The sequence below is a fragment of the Corapipo altera genome, unplaced genomic scaffold, assembly GCF_003945725.1.
Source record: "Corapipo altera isolate COAL_440 unplaced genomic scaffold, ASM394572v1 45, whole genome shotgun sequence".
Classification (NCBI taxonomy): Eukaryota; Metazoa; Chordata; class Aves; order Passeriformes; family Pipridae; genus Corapipo; species Corapipo altera.
This window is the reverse complement of record NW_020884877.1, coordinates 3,465,989-3,483,810: the sequence shown is the minus strand read 5'-3', so window position 1 is coordinate 3,483,810 and position 17,822 is coordinate 3,465,989. Positions and strand designations below refer to the sequence as shown.

The following is a 17,822-nucleotide window of genomic DNA, read 5'->3' as shown; positions in this document are numbered from 1 at the left end:
CTTCTTTGATGTTTCCCTGCTTGCATCCCCAAGGGTCATGTTTGCTGCATTATTACATTGCTCTGTAACCACCTCACTGAATGGTTCTCTGCCACCAGTCCCCAGTCCTTTCCTAGACTGGTTGCTTTAAGACACAGGAAGATTGGAGTACATCTTCACTTTATGGAAAGCAGCAGATTAACTTCATGAATTTAGACAAATTCTTTCCTCAGCAATGTCACGTTTAACTGTTTGCTGTGGTGCAGCTACAGCACACTCAAATGCTGTGTTACCTGAAATCTGAATAGCATGCACATCAAAAGCCTCAAGGCCTCACTTAAAACATAATAGCATTTTTAACTCATTTGCTTCTCACACATAGCATATGCCACTCAGCAGCTGGGGGAACCAGCATACAGACACTAACAGATTTAGCAGGAAGGCACATGCAAGATAGTCCTTCACCCTGATGCTGCCCTGTTCTTTGGATAGGTCCTATCACCTTTTTTTTAAAGGTTCTGTATGTGAGTGGATTTGCATCTCACCACACGTGTTCTCAGCCTGTACTGTTCCTTGGACATATCTTTATGTGCCATTTTCACTACAACGTGATAACCTGCAGCCTACTGAGAAGACTAACTGATCTGCTGCTAGAAACTATATGTCACAATATAAAGCCACTCTCATAAAAGTGTTATGACTGAGAGAAGCCATGCTGTACAGTATTCATTCACTTAAGTACCTTGTATCTGCTGCACAGATTACTTGAATTTAGCCTGAAAATGTGGTCATGAGAACTAAAGCATATAGCAGAAAAAACATCTTTCCAGTACTTCTCCATTTGAACTGACTTGAGATCTAGTCCATTTTCAGAGCAGGTAAGTGGGGACACAAGTACCCAGTGAAAATGAGTGCCTAGAGGGTTCTTTGATTTTTCACTCACGCTCTTGGTGATGGGGAGTATCAACAGAAGGTGAAATTCCACATGCAGAATCTCAGTCATGCAGAGTACAGATATCAAACACATAGGTCCTCATTCTCGTATCCTTGCTAAGCAAGAGAGCAGTAACACGAACCATGCCCTAAATGCCATGAAAAAGGGTTCAGAGGAAAAAAAAAAAAAAGGGCACATTTTCATGGGAAAGGGTTGTTCCAGCTTGGAGTCATTTTTCAGCAAACAGTGCAGTGTCCTAATTTGTAAATTCCATTTTTTTTTTTTAAATTTGAACAAGCCCCAAAGAAATTTTATTATGTTTAAAGGACTAGCATCTAGAACTGTTACAGCTGAAAATACAATACTTTTGTTGGATGAAAACAGTTTTCCTTCTTACTCCTCTGTCTGGTTTAACCCCAGCCAGCAACTGTGTGGAGCTACCACACAGCTGCTCGCTCACTTCCCCCTCCTCCCTGTGAGGCGGGATGGGGAGCGAATCAGAAGGGTAAAAGGGAGAAGACTTGTGGGTTGAGATAAAGACAGTTTAGCAGGTAAAGCAGAAGTTGTGTACAGAAGTGAAACAAACCAAGGAGTTAATTCACTGATTCCCATGGGCAGGTGGGTGTTCAGCCATTCCAGGAAAGCTGGGTTCCATCACACCTGATGGTGACTTGGGAAGACAAACACTATTGTGCAGAGTGTACCTCCCTTCCTTCCTTCTTCCCCCAACTTTATATACAGAGCATGATGCCATATGGTGTGAAATACCCCTGTGGTCAGTTGGAGTCAGCTGTCCAGCTGTGCCCCCTCCCAAATTCTTGTGCACCCCCAGCCTCCTCGCTGGTGGAATAGGGTGAAGAGCAGAAAAGGGCTTGTCTGTGTGTAAGCACTGCTCAGCAGTAATAAAAACATCTCTATTTTACCAACACTCTTTCGAGCACAAATCCAAAACACAGCACCACACTAGCTACTGTGAAGAAAATTAGCCTTATCCCAGCCAGAAGTAGCACATCCTCCAATTTTATCAATGTTCATGAAAACTTATGTTATTTTTCACCAGCTTTGTCCAAATACTACTTAAAAATTTACACTGATTTTTTTTTTGTCCACCCCTTCCTCAGGATGACTCAGTGGCATCAGCTACAGCAGCTTGATTCCAAGTTTTTGGAGCAAGTTCACCAGCTATACGATGACAGCTTTCCCATGGAGATCAGGCAGTACCTGGCACAGTGGCTGGAGAACCAGGATTGGTAAGCTTAGAAATTAGCCTTTGGGTTGTGTGATAAGCAATGTTCTCATACATACAGTTACAGGCAGCAGCAGAATACTGGTGAAGCAAGCTGCTTAGGTGGACCTTTGCTGGTAGGATGCTTTGCTGTGTGGGTGCTGCAGCCTGTGTTCGTGCTGCAGCCTGTGTTCCTGACCCTCTTCTGGGCTATCTAGAGGGGCCTGACAGCTGGAATAAAACTGCCCTACAGCTCATATTGCTCTCATTTGGTCTATAACAAAAGCAGCTGTTTTAAGACCAATCAGTTGCTGTCTTGGTAGCTCAGTCTCTCGCTGTTCAAAGACTTTGAACTTCTGACAAGATTTCTGTGGCGTGTCTTCTCTTTGAAAGGTTGTACACCATGCACATGCATCAGGTTCACTTTTAGATCCTTGATGTGCATGAAGTGAGCAAATGAATTTGTACACAATGTGGCAAGAATAATACAGAGAAAACCAACATTTCTGTATCAAGGAAAGTAAAGTCAAAGTTAAGAGAATGAAATTGGCTTACATTGGAAAGTAATTCTTACTGCTTGCATATTCTACAACTGTAGTTGGGGATTAAAAATAAAGTACACCTGTAATGCATTTCTTGGATGCTGTATTAGAAAGGTATTTAACACAAGCATGCCTTAAATTATTCTAGGGAACATGCAGCCAACAACGTCTCTTTTGCTACGGTGTTGTTCCATGACCTGTTGTCACAGCTTGATGACCAATTCAGTAGATTCTTGATAGAAAACAACTTTTTGCTGCAACACAACATAAGGAAAAGCAAACGCAATCTGCAGGTATGCTGGGGTTCTATACCTATACATTTGCTTGAATTGCTTCAGCAGTGCAATTGGATGCCTCTAAGCAAACTACCCTGCCATGGGGGATATTCACGGAGAATGTGTGAGAATTCTACTTTAAAATCCAGAATTAAAATGTCACTCCCTTTTTGTTTTAATTGGCTACAGTTAGAAAGTTACAGTTTACTTACAGGTACAGTTACAGTTTTGAGAGCTCTATGAGAAGGGCAGTTGCAGTTTGTAAAGTGTTTACTGTATGTATTTGGGGCACTTACTCAACTGCAGTTTCACTTACCCCATGTCCTCCCCATCCAGTTTCCTCAGTGTCCTAATAAGCTTTTGATGCAGAAGAAACACAGGGAAAGAAATCCTTCCCATGTAACTGCAGAACTGCAGTTAATAGCAAAGGACTTGTCCTTAGGCAGCACTCTGCATTGCCCTGTACTGGGAAAGAAAAGGGCCAAAGCAGTTGGAAGTGAGTGCCAGTGCAGGACATATCCCTAGTGGACTTATTAATTTCATTAGTCAGTCCTCCACTCCTCCCTGTAGGGCTCTATGCCAGAGGGTCTTCCTTCACCACAGCCTAATTTCCACTCACTGAGCTTCTGCTCACCACAGGTAGGTGACTAAGGGACTGTTTTCTGAGGAGAGGAGAAGATGACCTGTATTTATACCATAGTAACTGGAGATCAGCAATGAAAGATCAGTCAAGAAGGCTGGCACAGCTCAGCAGCCCCCAGGGCAGCACCATCCTGAGCAGAGCAGGGCAATATCAATCCACAGCATGTTCCAGCTTTGTATGCATATAAAACACTAAGGTTGAATTTCCACCCAGCCTTGACCACATGTTCACAAGTGGCAGCTAATATACCTTCTTTACATCACTGAGCAAGAACTGTACCTGCTAGGCTAGAACACTGCCCTTCAAAACCAGCAGCCATATGTCAGAGGGTGGGAGGGCAGCTCTCGAGAGATGAGCTCTCTTTAGGACTGTAGGATAGTATCTCACTTCTCCCAAAAATGTCTCTGACCCTTTCCTGTTGTTTTATCCCAGTACCATCTCATTGTATGCTAATGCTAATGAACTAAAATGAAATCTCACTCTTAGAGCTGGTTGCAGCTGCCATACTCTGTAGTCTTGGAGCAGGCTATGAACACAGTCACTCACTAATCTTTTTGCCAATCTGAAGGTTACTGAATGACAATAAATTATGTGTGTGAACTTAAACAATAGACTGTCTCTAATGCTAGGATAACTTCCAAGAAGACCCAATACATATGGCAATGATCATCCAGCACTGTCTGAAAGAAGAGAGGAAAATACTCAACAGTGCCCAGCTGTCAAATGAGGTAACAGTCTTAAAATGTCTACTGCAGTTATATCTACCCTTTCCTATTATTTAGGACAGGGGGAGTGGATGAAGACTGAAAGGGGAGACAGGCTGTCCTCTCTCTGCCCAGTAATATGTTTCTTAAAGACAGAAGAGTGAGCACTGATATGTACCAGCTGGACAGCATGGCTTGTTTCTGCTTTATGAAGCATTTGGAGGACAAATGGCCTGGAAATAATTTTTATTCCTTGAGTGATGTAAAAGCTCTGCTGGTTTTTTAATGCTTCTGTAGTATGACATAGCCTGATGTGCTCATTGGATTTTATTTCAATAACTATGCTTATCTTATTTATCAAGCAAAATTTTAGCTTTGTTCTGCTGCATTTTACTGCCAAATTTACTCTGTATTAAGCAACTGAGCTTGATGCTTTTCTGGACTGTCTGTTTGGGAAAATGAAGCATTATTCTCCTTCCCAGTTATCTCCAAGTGTTTCGTTTTATTTTTTGGGGTTTTTTTGTTGTTTTTTTAGTTTTGGTTTTGTTTTTTGTTTTTTTTAATGAAGCCCTTTTCTTTCCTCTGAATCATCGAAGGCCATATTCTTCTCCTTCCTCATCTGTTCTCCAACTTACTTTTTTTTTTCCCCTTTGCAAGAACTGTTTTGCAATAAGGATTCTGCAATTAGGAAAGGCATGCAAAATACGGAGATAGATGTAATCCACTTACGTAGAAATAAAGTGATGACTGACCAAGAGCACATTAAGTTCTGATACTGAAATACCTCACTTTCTGGCAAGTTTTTGTGTGAGCATTGGTAGTGTGAGAGGAGCACTCGGGCATGGGGTCTACTGCAACAACGTCCAAAACATCTCCTCTAAGAATGGGACTCTGACAGAGTCAGAGTAGCTGCAGCTACAACAGCTCCTCAGTTCTGTCACATGACGTAAAGCACTTGCTACTGCATTTCCAGTATGCAATAAATTTGGGTCATCAGAAAGGGAAATGGAGGTATGGAATGGTTTGGGTTGGAAGGGACCTTAGAGATCATCTCAGTCCAGCCACCCTGCCATGGGCAGGGACACCTTCCAGTAGGCCAGGTTGCTCAAAGCCCCATCCAACTTGGCCATGACTTCCATCACTGTTTAAGGTTGGCACTAGGTACAACACCATGCCCTGCCTCTGCTTTCTGTTAACTGCTCTCATTTCCCAAAGCTGAGAAGATAAAATAGAAAACAAACACATAAAAATCAAAGGAGAATCCCAAATGTCAGAGCGTGCTAAGACTGCTGTAATAGTTTGACTTAAATCTATGATGGCGTAAACCTTTGCCAGTTTACCAAAATAAATATATTAGATGACCTCAGCTTAAGCTGAGGAGTTCATGAGAGCAGCAATGCAAATCTGACTGTCCTGCATTGGAAGAACAGCAAGTTTCTAACACCAGTAGTTCTGTTAATGAAAAATTCTGTCTTTCACATCACTGCAACTGAGTGATGTCATGCAGTAAGCTTCCTGACTCTTTCAAAGAAACTATACAGAGATGTAGGGCATGCTTGAATGTGCTGTAGGAAAACAGCTGCATGCTAAGTTACCCCTTATGCCTGTACACAGACCTGTATTGTTCCTGCTCTTAGTCCATTTCTCCCCATATCCTGTATGGATTAATCTAATACTTGATGTAAATGTCATTCAGCCTTCAGGGTGGTTGTTTTCTTGAAGTACATTTAGGAGACACATGAAGCTAAGCAAACAAGAGAATGGATTTGTGCAGAGAAAAAACAGATATTGCTGTGATGAAAAAAGTGCAGCATCACCACACAGTAGGCATTTTTAATCCTCCCTTGTTTCTTGCAAATTCTCCTGATCTTGATTTTATACTACAAAACCTTAGTATGATTTACCAGAACAAGCCATGCTTCCTCAGGTTGTTTGCCAACAAAAGCCACTAACCTACATTAACAAAAAAAGTATTTGCTGTCATGGGTCACTCTGGTTTAACTTCCGTTGTCGCTTTGCCTCTTCTCTCAGATGGAAGTGGGGGGCATACAGAACACTGTGACTGGGATGCTGGACAAACAGAAGGAGCTTGATACCAAAGTTAAGGCTGTAAAAGCCAGTGTTCTAGTAAGTATAACTTTTCATAGTAGTGTTTGTTGATTCATAGATGTCTAAAAGCTTTCAGTACATAAGACGTGATAAAATGGCAAATAAAAATAAGATAGTGGTTTGATTTTCAATTCTAACCAGTGATTGTCTGAAGACAAAAATTATTTGTCAGTAGCACCATAATACAGATTAGTATTTAACTCATTTAGCAAGGTCAAATTTCTTGTGCCTAAATTTTTGCAACAAAAATTTTACCCATCTGAAATACTAGCAACCAAGGAAAACCTCCTAAATCATATAATGACCAATTTGTTATTAACTAGAAGATGTATTTTTTCAGCATATTGACTTAGCATATTTTTTTAGCTTGTTGACTTAACAAATACAGTCACAACAGAAAGTTTTCTCCAAACATTACTTAAAAGTTAGAAAGTTTAAAATGCTGTGTGCTGTTCCAAATTTTTCCACTGTAGCCTAGGTTCTCCTAAACTCTGTGAACTTATATGGCTAGACAACAAAGACATATCTATATTTTTTAATTAACAGATTTCAGTTAGCTGAGACTAAAGAGGGAGACTGAATATAAGGTGATGAAGTTTAGGGATATTTCCTGTTAGGGACTTGCAGGAAAAAGCATTGCTGCAAAATTGGACTTCATTTCTGTAAGGGGCTGGTACCAGGCAGTGCCTTACATTACTTGAAAATATTGAATAATTGTGGCCACATTCACTTTTGCATTACAGGATGTGGAGCAGGACATCAAGACATTAGAGGATATGCAAGACGAATATGACTTTAAATATAAAACCTGGCAGAACAGAGGTAATTTTTATATTGCATATAGTTTGTCAGAGTAAACTCTGCTGTCTTATGTCAGGACATTAACCTAATGATACACAGCCAAACTTACTGGTAATTTCCCTCCTTTAATAATTCTGCTTTATGCTGAAACATAAATTTCTGAAAATGCATTTTCTGCATCTGTCTTTTGTTACAGGCAGAGAGCCTCCTTGTTAACACAGTATTCCTTTGTCCTTTACATCCCTTTGCCAATAAAAGCAGCAAACCCTATAGAGTCTGTGACCATTCAACCATACACGTAATTAGTGTAGTTTAGGCTTCTCTTTGCCATCTTGTATTTCACAAATGACTTCCTGCTTCAGGTTTTGTAGCCTTTTGTGTACCAAGGGAAACACATGCAGCTGTAAGTCTACACTGGTTTCTTTATACAGATCTGTCTCTGTTGTTAAGTTCTTTGTTCTAGAAAAGGCTTCAGTTTCCAACAGCAACTGGCAGTTGACTATCCCTCAGAAAGGGGACACGTTCAGAAAATCCTGAGGGAAGCACCAAGTCTCAATCTTGCTCTTTGTACCTGGGACATGTAGTGCTTCCATGGGGCAAATGGGAGCATCTAACTGAAGGTCAGCAGGCAGCAGAGTAGTAACTGGGGCAGTTACACATGATCTGCCAGCCTGGGCTGTAAACAAACTCAAGAGGCTGTAAACTTCCTCCCTTGAAATAACAGCTAACTTCTGTTGCCAGGTTAAGAGGTACAGGCCTGAAGTCAGCATGAGAACAAATTGCTCTGTTTGTATCTTTACACAGTATAATCATTACTTTAAATCAGGTTCTTGCTCTGAAAAGCAAGCAAATTTGCATCTTAATTACTTCACTGAGGTAGTGGCTTTTCCTTGCATTAATATTTTAAGTGTAGACTCTGCCCTTTCAGCAGAGGTAAAGGAGGAATCAAAAAAATCTAGGAGGCAGTAAACATTTCCTCCCTTAAGCTTTAAAGATACACTTCACTTGACATTAGCCGGCCAAGTCCTCTTCTCTCCACAGCATTTCTCCCACCTGTGCTTCAGCACTCCCTCAGCCTCCTGTTCACAATTTGGACTTATTTTACAGAACATGAGTCCAATGGAGTGTCTCAGGAGGAATATAAGAAAGAACAGATGAATCTCCAGAAGATGTTTTTATTACTTGACCGCAAAAGAAAGGTAGTGCTCAAGTTTTCTTTCAGAAGTCAACAGGTCTTCATTTTAAGCAAATGTTCATTTTCATTGAACTGACATAAACTAGCAGTAGAAAAGGGGTTTTTTTTATATATCAGTTGAACTGAGATTTCCTTCTTTCCGTCCTGTTTGAAAATTTAGAATCTCTGTAAGCAATTTTATTTCTCTTCTAGCAGGTAAAGCTAAAGGTTGGGTAAAGCTAAAAGAACAATGAGAAGGAAAAGGCATCATACCAGTAATTATGTTATTGAGGAAAAAATTATTAAAAATCTGCAGCTATATTAGAGTTAAGTATACTCTGATTGCAGTGGTCAAGTCTACAGCAAGCACTGGATGAGCCCAAATATACACTTGGGACATATATGGATGCAAGACACTGGCTCTTCAGAGTTCAGCAATACTGAATATGGTTTGTTTCTCCACTTAATCTAGCAAATACTCCAGCTGAAAAAAAAAGTGCTTTTAGAAAACAACCTCTGTTGACAGAATCTATTATTGAGGGGTTTGAGGAGTTTTGCAAGACAGATGAGCACTAACTAAAACAGTACTTAGTTTTTGTGTATGGAGTATTTTTAATAAACAGGGTAATTTCATTCTCTCTGCAGGAAGTGGTGAACAAGATAGTACAGCTGCTGCACAACACAGAGCACACACAGACTGCTCTTATTGAGGAGGAGCTGGTGGAGTGGAAGCACAGGCAACAGACAGCATGTATTGGTGGGCCACCCAACGCCTGTCTTGACCAGCTACAGAACTGGTAAGTCTCTAGTCAAGGACAGAATTGAAAACATGTTATGAAGGAACACCAGATCTATTAAATATACTGATTATTTATATTATGCATTTTCATTCTGTCACAGCATAACTATAGTTCATGTATTTTATTACCTCACCACATTTCCCATGAGCATGAAGTGTTCTCTGTGCACTGCCTGGTCCCCAGGGACAGTCATCTGGCTGATGTCTCTGCATTATTGCATTATTACAGTGCAAAAACATGCTAAAAGTAATAAGATTATGTAATTGTAGGTTTACCACTGTTGCTGAAAGTCTACAACAAGTTCGTCAGCAGCTCAAAAAGCTCGAGGAACTGGAACAGAAGTTTACCTATGACTCTGATCCCATCACAAAAAATGAAAAAGTTCTGCAAGAGCGAACAGACAGTCTCTTCAAACAGCTCATCCAAAGGTAATGAACCAGAAAAATCTTTTTCTGTTTGCATGAATAAATAGAGGGAGTGCACCTTCCCTACTGTTCCCTCAGTATTTTGTGAATCCTAACTCTGCATTTCATGAGATTTTTCCCTAAGTTTGTCACAAACATTAAATTACTGATTTTGAGATTTATGCTCTCTAGTGTTTCCAGAGGTTCAGGCCCATGGAAAGGGTTTGTGATCAGTCATTACTGAAGTTAGCAGGAGCTTTGCTACAAGATGCATTGATTTACAGAATTAAACTCCTAGTCTGTTAGTCCATTTCTTGCTTCAAGCTTCAACCCTACAAAGTTCAAGTAAAGAGAGGCAAGAAACAATCCACACCAAGCTATGCCCAAAATAAATACACACTAGATTCTCCAACCCTTTGTCTCTGAACACATCCTCTTTGCCTTCAGCACAGGGAGGCCAGCCCTGTCTCTATATCATCTCTATGATGCAAGTTACTGTAGCTGGTAATTGCCCCACATAATATCAGAGTCCCACTCTGTAAATATATAGTAGACAAAAATGAATGCTACAGAAGACTTGATCTAGGAGATAAGAGCAGGGGCTAAGATATAGTAGTCAACACCTTCTTATGGTGACTAGAACCCAGGTTTCCAGAGTCCCATTCAGATGCTTTGATCACTGATCTTCAGCTGAAAAACACAGGTACTGCTTTTCAGTGAAGTGAAGGCAACAAGGAAGAACTGTACAAATCCAGCTGCTGTTTATGTTTCTTGCCTGTGAGTACAATGGAAGGAAAAGTCTCCATGCTACCAAGATTTATGTCTACACAGCACAGTGCTATACAGAAAGTGCCCAAGCCAGCAAGTTTGGGGTATGGAGGAACAGATTAGCCTCACAAGTTTGCTTTGTGGGGTTAGCTAGCCCTCATCTAATCCCCAGCTAACATATCTGTCTATTGGACACGTGTTGTCACATAGCACTGTCACCATAAGAACTCAGCAAGCCCTGGGAATGGCAAATGAAGCAACACTCCTCACTTGGACTATGCTAATTACATCATAGTGTTTACTTGCTGTTGATTTCAGAGAAGTTTGATGTAGCAATCTCCCTGCTCAAGCCATCAATGCATTTAAGAAAAGCCAACCCTCATGAAATCACTTCTTACTTGCAATATTTTTAGCCCCACTGAAACATTTGAAAGAAAGAGACACACGCACACCCCTCTGTGTAGATGGAAACTGAATGAATAAAATGTATAGTACTAATGGTAAATCACCATTTTTTTTAAATTCGCTTTTTATGTAAGTTCTTATTTCTTAAGGACAACACTGATAAATCGAAGTGTCTTTAATCTGTTCATTCATAGCTCCTTTGTGGTAGAGAGGCAGCCTTGCATGCCAACACATCCTCAGAGACCACTAGTCCTGAAGACAGGAGTACAGTTTACTGTAAAGCTGAGGTATGTTTTCCCCCTTCCCTTTTCCCTTTTTGTGGTAAGGCTTTCATGTCATTGGCTTCTTACAGCTGAGAGGATTGCACACCTTGCACTGCAGCCCAAGTGGAAGGTCAGGAGGAGGAAAGTGCCATGTGCAGGTGGCTTTCTTCCAGCGAAGCTTAACTCACATTCAGCTTTTACTCTTTGCCAGAAGAGGGGTGTATAAGATTGAGTGTATAAGAAACACAGCTGAACAGCAGACACATGCAGACCACTTTGTCATGCCAGAGAGTAACTCGTTTGTTCATTTAGTTTCATCTCTAACTACTGTCTTATATGGAACAAGCTTGAAGCCTGTATGTGGCCCTGAGTGTGCTGCTTAAATATCTGTAATAAGCAATGCCATAGAAAAAAAAACCCACCTTGTGCAATTGCTGACATTAAAAAGTATTTCTCTTTCCAGACTGCTGGTGAAATTGCCGGAATTGAACTACAACTTGAAAGTGAAAGTTTTATTTGATAAGTATGTTACATTTTTTCCATCCCTCTCTACGCTAATGGTAAACAGTCCCCATGTTCAAAAACCAAAGGGCAGTCATATTGTAAGTGCTGAGTAGGCCAGGAGCAGGCTGGTTCTCCACAGAAGCAGGTATTATATCCTTCCTTTTTTCTTACCCATGCCCTTGCTCTAAGTCTCTCTCTGCCATTAGAGACATGTCACAAAGTACAGATGGCCTCAGCTTCTTGCCACCAGCTCCACTGGGATGCACCAAGGAGAGCTCACTACTGCTAAATCAGGCTGGGCACAGGGCAGCACCCAGGCAACAGCCACCCCTCTGGTGTGGGTGTTTCACTTGGATTAGCACAAAATGAAAACATAGAATTGAACTCCACCATTTCCAGTCACATAATTCAGTCATGTCTCTAAAATATCTTCTTGGGTAGCATGTAGAAAGGAACATAGTTATAAAACTGTCCTTGAATTAGGGGTATAAGCAGTCTACCTGTAACATAGGACATGATCTCAGAGAGAAAAAAAAAATAAATACAACAATCTAAACAGACTAATACCAATCTTGTATTTTTATAAACAGTTCAGGTGAATTTAGCACTTATTTTAAGGGCAGGGAAAGAAATGTAACAGGCTCTCCAAAATAACAACAGGGACTGTGCTGTTAAGAAAGCAAGTGGGTTTTGTGTTCCCATTGAAGTAATTTTGTTCTTGAAATGGCTCTGGAGTCCAGAAACTTGCATGGAATAGGGAAAAGGTAAAAAAATTCCTGTGTGGATGTGGGAGGTGGAGCTTAGAGAAGTCCACCACATAGAATGCCACTCAGTAAAATCCCAAGTGGTGGGAAAACTGATTCAAGTGATGCAGCAAGTTATTCAATAAGTTATGTGGTTTGAGTAGACTTAGAGTGACAGAACTATATTTTTTGTCCTCAGAGCAAGAGTTAAAATCTATGTAGTAAAAGAAAGGACTTCCTTTGATTATAGAGCCCCTATAGCAACATTTAAGACTTGGTAAAAAACACCCTATGTGTAACACAAGATTTACTTTGACTGCTTGAACCAATTGCTTCCTCTTTTGCACAAAAATGTCACAAAAGCATTTTAACCAGTTCTCAATCAGTTCTGACAGCTACTAAAACAAACACATGCATTTTCTCTGTGGCAGAAGCTTTAAAATATTTTTGTCTTTTCTTTTCTTTCTTGACAGAGATGTAACTGAGAAGAACTCAGTCAAAGGGTACGTGGCATCATAGTTTGATATATTAATGTTAGATTCTGTCAGTGAATGCGAGACTTAATTATTTTTTCCTCTCTCTCTTTGTGAAGGTTCAGGAAGTTTAATATTTTGGGAACAAACACAAAAGTAATGAACATGGAAGAATCCACTAACGGAAGTCTAGCAGCAGAATTCAGGCACTTGGTAGGAGATTTTTTTTTTCTTTTATTGATACAGCCATTAAATTTTGTGGGTAGAGAGTGTAGTAGGAAGGAAACAAATTGCTTTTGTTATTGAAGTAATTATTTGCTTTTGTGTAAGAGGAACTGTGATTATCTCTTCTTTTTCTCTGTTCTTTCGTTTTTGAAATATTTGGCCTGTTGCAAGTGAAATGCAATTGATTGTCACTGAAACAGGGACAGAAGCAAAAACAAGAGTATTTGCTGTCATACAGCTTATGCTGCAATAGGTTCTTTGGAGGAGGAAGAAAAACACCTAGAAATGTTGGTTTGGGCCTTTTAAATGAAGGCCCATGGGTAGGAAAGTTTAAAGAACTTTGAGTCTGGAAGATGAAAATCGTCTAGGAGTGGGCAGCTAGAAGGAAGTCAGTGCCTTCAACAGACCATACAACACTTTTGATCTGTAGATTGTGAGAGAACACATTGGTTTCATCACTAAAAGGAAAGGAAAAATGCAAGTGCAGAACCACTGAACAAAGAAGTCTCCCTTCATTGTCCAGAACAGAGACTGTCTAGAGCTTGTCATCCAGTTCAGAGGGTACTTTGATAAACCAGTATTTCATCTGATCCTGATTTCATATTGCTTCTGTTCTTGAAAGGCCTCTTACATAAAGGCATTACATCATAACTGTGCAATATCTATTTTCACAGATGAAAAATTTATAAAAGAGTGGTAGTTACCTACAGTTTAATGCTTTGGCTTCCACAGCTTAGAACCAAATAGAATCAGACACTAGTGCAGGAAGTTTGCATACAGAAGAGTAACTACAGCATGCAAATGTTTCTATCCTGTACCACTTCCATTTGTGGCTGATGTAAATGAGTGACAGGGTTTTTTGTTTGTTTGCAGCAACTGAAAGAACAGAAAAATGCAGGAACCAGAACAAATGAGGTAAGCAGCACTAACCTTCTTTTTGTAAAGTTTTTGCATAATTCTAAAAAGGCATTCAGGCATTTAAGACAGTGCTCTCTGTTCAGCTCCATGAAGACACACACAGGATGACAAATCATAGGGGAGGAATTCAGTGTTCCTAGAACGTGATCCCTGTAGGAGGTGTCTGCAAGTGAGAACTACTGCCAGAATGGCAATGGGGCACTCTCCCTCACTGGCATCTAGCTTTAACAGGGCTTTCTGGCAAGCACAGATATTTTTCTGTGCCTTCTAAGTAGTAGTCAAAATAAAAAGTACCTAGAGAGGCAATTTTAGGAAGTCAGCATTGTCACTTGACTTTGCCCTGTGAGCTGTTACTCAGATCTAGAGCAGGTAACCATGGGCAGAAAAGAGCTTTCTTCGTGATAAAACCCCATTACCTTCACTCTAGGAATTTGCAGTCCCTGAAAAGTTTTCTTTTTGTTTTTAAAGGGTCCTCTCATTGTAACAGAAGAGCTTCACTCTCTGAGTTTTGAGACGCAGCTGTGCCAGCCTGGATTGGTAGTAGAGCTAGAGGTATGTCTCAGATGAAACAGATGGAATTAAATTCCTGTATGTCACTCATCCTGACAAATCTAAACTTTTTTTTTTTTCAAGTACCGGGCTATCAAGTACTTTCAGTTATTTCAGAGTATGTGAATGACGCTTCATACCTCTGTATTGACACATACAGTGACAATGCTGTCAGATCTCTGGGTAAATAAAAGTAGATGTGCTGTGCAAAGTGTTTGATAACCAACCCTGTAGTTTAAGCCCTCTAGGTATTTATTTCAGAAGCAATATGCTATGAACTCTGCTGTTACTATCATCAGTACTGTCATAACTGACACTAAATGAAAGTCTTTATTAGAAAAAAAAAATCACCCAAATGTTTCTAGTATTTCATCATACTGACCTTTTCTCCCCTACATAGAAACTTCGATTGAAAAAGTTAAGACTATGCAAGCAGAGAATTAAAATGGAAATGGGTTTGTGGGTAATCTCAAGGAGGATTGCAGCAGCAGTACCAGGCAGCCTGACATGTTTCCTTTTGTGCCCCATTCAGACCACATCCCTTCCCATTGTTGTGATCTCAAACGTGAGCCAGCTTCCCAGTGGATGGGCTTCTATCCTGTGGTTCAACATGCTGTCTACTGATCCCAAGGTATTTGCAAGAAAAAAAATGGCATCACATTCTCTGTGTAATTTTCAAGCATTGTCTGTATGCAAGTGGCTGCTGCACTTTTTTTCCCCTTGCAGATGACTTAATAACTTTCAGGTGTAGAGAGAAGCACAGTGACTTACTTCCCTGTCCTAAGCAGAACAATGTTTGAAACCCACTTAAGGGTAGTATACCTGTATTCAGTATATACAGAACACACTGAGGAGCCAAATAAACATTCAAGAACTAAAATATGGTGCACTTGAGTAATCCAGGAATTCTGGAAAAAGACATGTTCAAAGCAGGGCCCCAGAGACAGCTTTTCCTGGTAAAGAGTGCCTGTCAGAATAGGAACCTGATTTTGCAGAGTTGTCTCAAGCTGACATCCATTCTTAAATATGTATTTTTTTTTGGCAATACACTTTTAAAAACTCAAGTGGCATTCCAAAATTAACATTTATTAACTATAGGCTGTATTTTTCTTTTCCATTCTAGAACTTGTCCTTCTTTCTGAGTCCACCTTGTGCAAAGTGGTCTAAACTTTCTGAAGTTCTGAGCTGGCAGTTTTCTTCTGTCACAAAGAGAGGACTTAATGCAGATCAACTGAGCATGCTGGGAGAGAAGCTACTTGGTATGGTCTACTTTTATCACAGATGGCCTGTTTGAATTAAAGCTAATTCTACATCTTTTCTGCAATCCATTTTAAGTTTTCGTTCTGTTCCCATGCCTTTACCACTTATACAACATGACTCTGTAGCAATGAAGCATTTTCCACTTTTCAGTATGGTAGAGCTTGTAAATGAGATCAGGTCACGAAAAAAAATCTGCAGTTCTAACTTAGGAGTCTTATGCACTAGAGAAAGGCAGATTGGGGCTACTTCTGCCTTTTTAAGTAACACTCATGTTTAGTCAGTCTTTGAAGTGGCTGTTTCTTGGCATCTTTTTGGCTTTGTTTTTAAATCCACCTCCATTCATTTTAACTTCATGCATGCCCTCAACTACAGTGGGGGATTAGTCTGTCTGCATATACACAGTTGCAGTATTAAAGTGCAAACACTATGAAACCACTAAAGGATATCAAGTTGAATATCTCCTGGATGACTGTGCTTAGTGAAAGCCTCAGCAGCCAAGAGTTTTCTATTCAAAGTACTTGCAGTTTGCTTGATAGCTGGGGCACTGATCTTGCATAGCAGACTAGATAAAAATACTGTTGATTCAGTATATTCCACCAACCTAAACTTTCAGAAAGCATTTATATTTAAAGGTATTTGACATTAGTGTGTCTAGGTGGCAAGTACAGCATTCCAGTCTCTAACTCCCTTCCTCTAATTTCCCTAAGACATAAGATCTGACAAAACCCAACTGATTTAATAGATTACCTTTCAGAAATCTGCCAAGAGAATATTTTTAATTAACCAACACAGACAAAGAGACCAATGACATATTTCTATGGTCAACTTGCATTTCAGAACTGCAGAGACTTTGTCAAGCTCTGGTAACAGTAGGACTGCTACTTTTATCTCTATAGATAAAATATCACACTGCTAAAAAAAATCCTGGTCATTGAACACTGTATTTTCAGGATTCCTTAGTGCAAGGAGACACAGAACCAACAGGGTGCCAGGATACAACTTGCCTACTGTTTTTGCAATGTGAAAGTTGACAGAATCTTGATCTCTTTAACACTAGCAGCATCAGAAATGAGCCCCCTAACCCAGTTTATTTTTAAAAACATGAGAGGGAAAAGCATATTTATGACCTCTGATGGAAAGAATTTGGCTCCAACTACAGTCGGGGTCTGCAAAGCTGCAGCTACTGTAATCACAACATAGGATTTTTCTTTGTGGTTTGGATGTGATTATGAAACACTGTTGAAATAAAAACAAGATTGCAACAGCAGCAAGATGAGTCTGTGGCTGGGGTAGATCTAGAGTCAGGAGTTTCTGGGGCAAAAGCCTACAAGTCACCAGAACAGAGACAGGAAAGTGCTTAATCTCAAAGATATTCTAAGGTCTGCTGAGCCCCTATGGAAGAGCTTGTGGGCTTCAGTCTTCTTATTTTGCTGGAAAGAACTGTGCAAGCATTCAGTCTCCTTCCTGGAAGCATTTTGAAACTGGCAAGTGTTAGGTGTAGCACAGCCTAGAAAGTGTCAGTATGAATTGGTTCCCATTATGCAAGATCTGCTGAAATAATTTGGTTATCTTAAAACCTCATCAGAGGGGAATTTTTCATGGCTACTGCAGGGGGAACTTGCAAGCAGAGTAGCCTGCCCTTCCTTTTCTTTCTTAGTCCAACAGCTGAGTTGTACATAAACTCTCAGAACCTGGTTCTTTAAGTACCTTTAGCCTTACTAAGTAAATTATGGAGCATGACTGAAATGAGTTTATTGTGTTCAGGGCAAACAAGTGGAGGATCTCACGATGGCCTTATTCCTTGGACAAGATTCTGCAAGGTATGAACGAAGTTTAAAAATTGAAATGGAAGAAGCTCATTTTAGTTTGTTGTGGGTTTTGTTTGGGCATTTTTTGTTTGTTTTTCCCCTAGGATACCTTCTTTTTTAGTAACATACACTAATTATTCCAAAGCTTACATGGTCATGGGAGGTTTTGTTGGTGGGGTGAAGTAGCAGCACAAGGAGGAAAAAGGGCTTGCTACAGCAAGAAGAGGATTCTGAGATTCCTTTAGATCCATGTAAACTCTATAGAAAAAAATGCATCTCTCAAACTCACCATCTTAATTATTATTAATACGATGAG

At 40.1% G+C, this 17,822-nt stretch overlaps 1 protein-coding gene across 1 annotated transcript in view; it reads left to right on the top strand.

Moving 5' to 3' along the window:
• The window catches only part of STAT1 (signal transducer and activator of transcription 1), a 28,174-nt gene that overhangs the window by 1,581 nt on the left and 8,771 nt on the right, over positions 1-17,822 (top strand). The window contains exons 3-19 of the mRNA XM_027637235.1: positions 2,035-2,163; positions 2,829-2,973; positions 4,228-4,326; positions 6,334-6,429; positions 7,155-7,233; positions 8,320-8,411; positions 9,032-9,183; positions 9,456-9,614; positions 10,958-11,050; positions 11,490-11,549; positions 12,747-12,776; positions 12,866-12,959; positions 13,845-13,886; positions 14,358-14,441; positions 14,971-15,069; positions 15,562-15,697; positions 17,463-17,518. Coding sequence (XP_027493036.1) covers positions 2,036-2,163; positions 2,829-2,973; positions 4,228-4,326; positions 6,334-6,429; positions 7,155-7,233; positions 8,320-8,411; positions 9,032-9,183; positions 9,456-9,614; positions 10,958-11,050; positions 11,490-11,549; positions 12,747-12,776; positions 12,866-12,959; positions 13,845-13,886; positions 14,358-14,441; positions 14,971-15,069; positions 15,562-15,697; positions 17,463-17,518 — 1,644 coding nt within the window. The 5' untranslated portion in view covers position 2,035. The remainder of the gene's footprint in view (positions 1-2,034; positions 2,164-2,828; positions 2,974-4,227; positions 4,327-6,333; positions 6,430-7,154; positions 7,234-8,319; positions 8,412-9,031; positions 9,184-9,455; positions 9,615-10,957; positions 11,051-11,489; positions 11,550-12,746; positions 12,777-12,865; positions 12,960-13,844; positions 13,887-14,357; positions 14,442-14,970; positions 15,070-15,561; positions 15,698-17,462; positions 17,519-17,822) is intronic.